This window comes from Seriola aureovittata, chromosome 9 (assembly GCF_021018895.1).
Source record: "Seriola aureovittata isolate HTS-2021-v1 ecotype China chromosome 9, ASM2101889v1, whole genome shotgun sequence".
NCBI classification, from domain to species: Eukaryota; Metazoa; Chordata; class Actinopteri; order Carangiformes; family Carangidae; genus Seriola; species Seriola aureovittata.
The window spans coordinates 23,393,737-23,396,236 of NC_079372.1; the positions used below are offsets into that span (position 1 = coordinate 23,393,737).

Sequence of the window (2,500 nt, forward strand, 5' to 3'; positions counted from 1 at the left end):
CACGGTGGGCGACATCATCTTGGAGATCGGGGGGACGCCCGTGTTAGGGATGACCCTCGGTGATGTCAGAGGAGTCCTCAACTCCTGTCCTCATCCAATCAGAATCAAGACGGTCTCACCAGGTCAGAGCTTAGGTTGTTCTCACAGGTCACACTTAATTTTACAGGTGCTGTGTTTTTCCTGGAAACTTTCCTTTTCATCTCCTGAAACTTTCAACACCAGGATGTTTTCCAGAAAGGAAACGATGAAGCTTTGTTTCTATCCCTGATGGATCCTGATGTTTGTTCATGAAACTGTTTTTCATCATTCCCTAGTTTAATTTCCTTAAAATATATTCCTTATAATCAACATTAAACTGTGTCGGCCTCTTGAGGACACGTCTGACTCATCAACAGCAGCAAATCTTAGAAAAAAAATATGAGGAAAGTTTCCAGGAAAATACAGGACCAGTAAAATAAAGTGTTTCCTCCTCACATGTTAAGTTTAATAAATTTATATTTTGATGGTGTTTTACTTTACGTTCACATCTGAGGAAACTTTAAAAACAATAATTATTTACACGTAAATTTCACAGAGTAAATTTTACAAAAGTGATCGATCGATTGGTTGATCAACAGAGAATTTATCTGCTAATTTATTAATCATTTAAGTGAATTTTCAAACATGTACAACAACAAATGTATGTACAAACATACATTTCAAACATGTTTTTTTCTAACAGATGCTGAGTTTCAAAGGTTTTGTTTTCTATTTCATAAACTTATCATATGTGTGAGTGTGTGTATATATATATATATACACACTTAAAAAAAATCTGAATGTTTAAAGTAACTAATGATGCAGCTATCAGAATTATAAAGTAGAATAAAGTGTTAATATTCAAGTGAAGTAAAAGTACCTCAGTGTACTTGGTGACATCACTGTGACATCACATCCTGTCTGTGTCTCAGGCTCTTCCCTCTGTAAGGACCTCAGGTTGTACCTCAGCAAGTGTTTCACTCCAGGCTCCATGGACAGTCAGCTGCAGCAGCTCATCAGAGAGAACCTGTACCTGCGTGCTGTTCCCTGTACGACACACACACACACGCACACACACACACACACACACACAGACACACACACACGCACGCACGCACGCACGCACACACACACACACGTGCACAAACACAGACACACATACATATATATAATAAGAATAATAAATAACAGAGAAGCCAATCAGAGACGAGTATTTTCCCTCCACATTCTTCACATCTTCTGTTTTCTTCAAAAAGTTTGTTTCACTTTTATGGAAACTTTAAAGTCTCCAGCACAAATCAATGAAAACACGAGGTACACACCTGTGTTAACCTGTGTGATGACATCACAGTGCACCACCCCCTGCAGGTACGACCAGGCAGCCTCGGGACGGGGAGATCTCAGGTGTGGACTACAACTTTGTGTCCATTGAGGAGTTTTTCTCTCTGGAGGAGTCTGGAGCTCTGCTGGAGAGCGGCAAGTTCAAAGGTACGAAAAACAAACGCACCCACAACAAAACAGCAGAGGCCGTTATTATATATATAACACATTAATAACACTAAACTGTTTTAGAGTGTGGAATAAATGTATTTGCCACAGTGTGGGGTCATGGTTTAGTGTTGGGAGGTTATTGTTATTCATTATTGATGACTCTGCTGATTATTTTCTATAAATTGATTATCGAATTTACTCTATAATTTATGTACGTATGTGTATATATATACATACATACATATATATGAGTCTTGATTCTGAGGGAGGCAGGTGTGTGTGTGTGCGTTATTTTGTACAGCGTGGAGTGATGTTGAATTTTTAACAGTGTTTTGGAGGAAAGAGGATTTTCTGTCTCTAATCCTTCAAACCTCAAACACCAAACCTGCTTCACTCTGTCCTACATCTCTCTTTAACCCACTGTGTCTGTCTGTCTCTCTGCCCCCCCAGTATTAATCTGATGGGATTAATGAGACTAAAATAGAAACAGAATTCACACATGAATATCTGTGTTCACACTAAATGAAGTGACGCATCACAGACTTTGTGGTTTTTCTTCCGCTCTGTTCAACTTTTATTGATTTTAGATCTGAGCATATACATAAAGTATCAGATTTTATTGATAAAATATTTCATCTATAAACCTTGTTAAATTTGTTTCCACAATAATAAACTGTTGAAAACGATCAAATCAGTTCACACAACAGTCAGGAAATTGCTTCATTTAAGTACAAATATCAATCATTTGATCATTATGGACTTTATTTCCATAATTCCATTATATTCTATATTTCTATATTTTTTATTTAGTAATATAATTTTACTTTTTATTTTTTATATTTTTTTATTTCATTTTCTTCTCTCTTTATTTATTATATTTGCTTCTGTTTCTTTCTTTCCTAATTTTTTGTATCTGTTTTTTTCTACAACAATTATTTCACAGTAAGCACCTCTTTACATGTTGCTTCAGATCTACACGTAATTGCAGCTT

At 36.3% G+C, this 2,500-nt stretch overlaps 1 protein-coding gene across 5 annotated transcripts in view; it reads left to right on the top strand.

Moving 5' to 3' along the window:
* Positions 1–2,500, top strand: part of LOC130174646 (membrane-associated guanylate kinase, WW and PDZ domain-containing protein 1-like) — a 40,541-nt gene that overhangs the window by 11,721 nt on the left and 26,320 nt on the right. For all 5 annotated transcript variants that reach the window (XR_008828614.1, XM_056384691.1, XM_056384694.1 and 2 more), the window contains exons 3-5: positions 1–122; positions 951–1,067; positions 1,387–1,506. The exon at positions 1–122 is cut by the window's left edge and continues 116 nt beyond it. Coding sequence is in view for 4 of the 5 variants with exons in the window: in XM_056384691.1 (XP_056240666.1) it covers positions 1–122; positions 951–1,067; positions 1,387–1,506 (359 nt within the window). In the remaining variant the exon portion in view is untranslated. The remainder of the gene's footprint in view (positions 123–950; positions 1,068–1,386; positions 1,507–2,500) is intronic.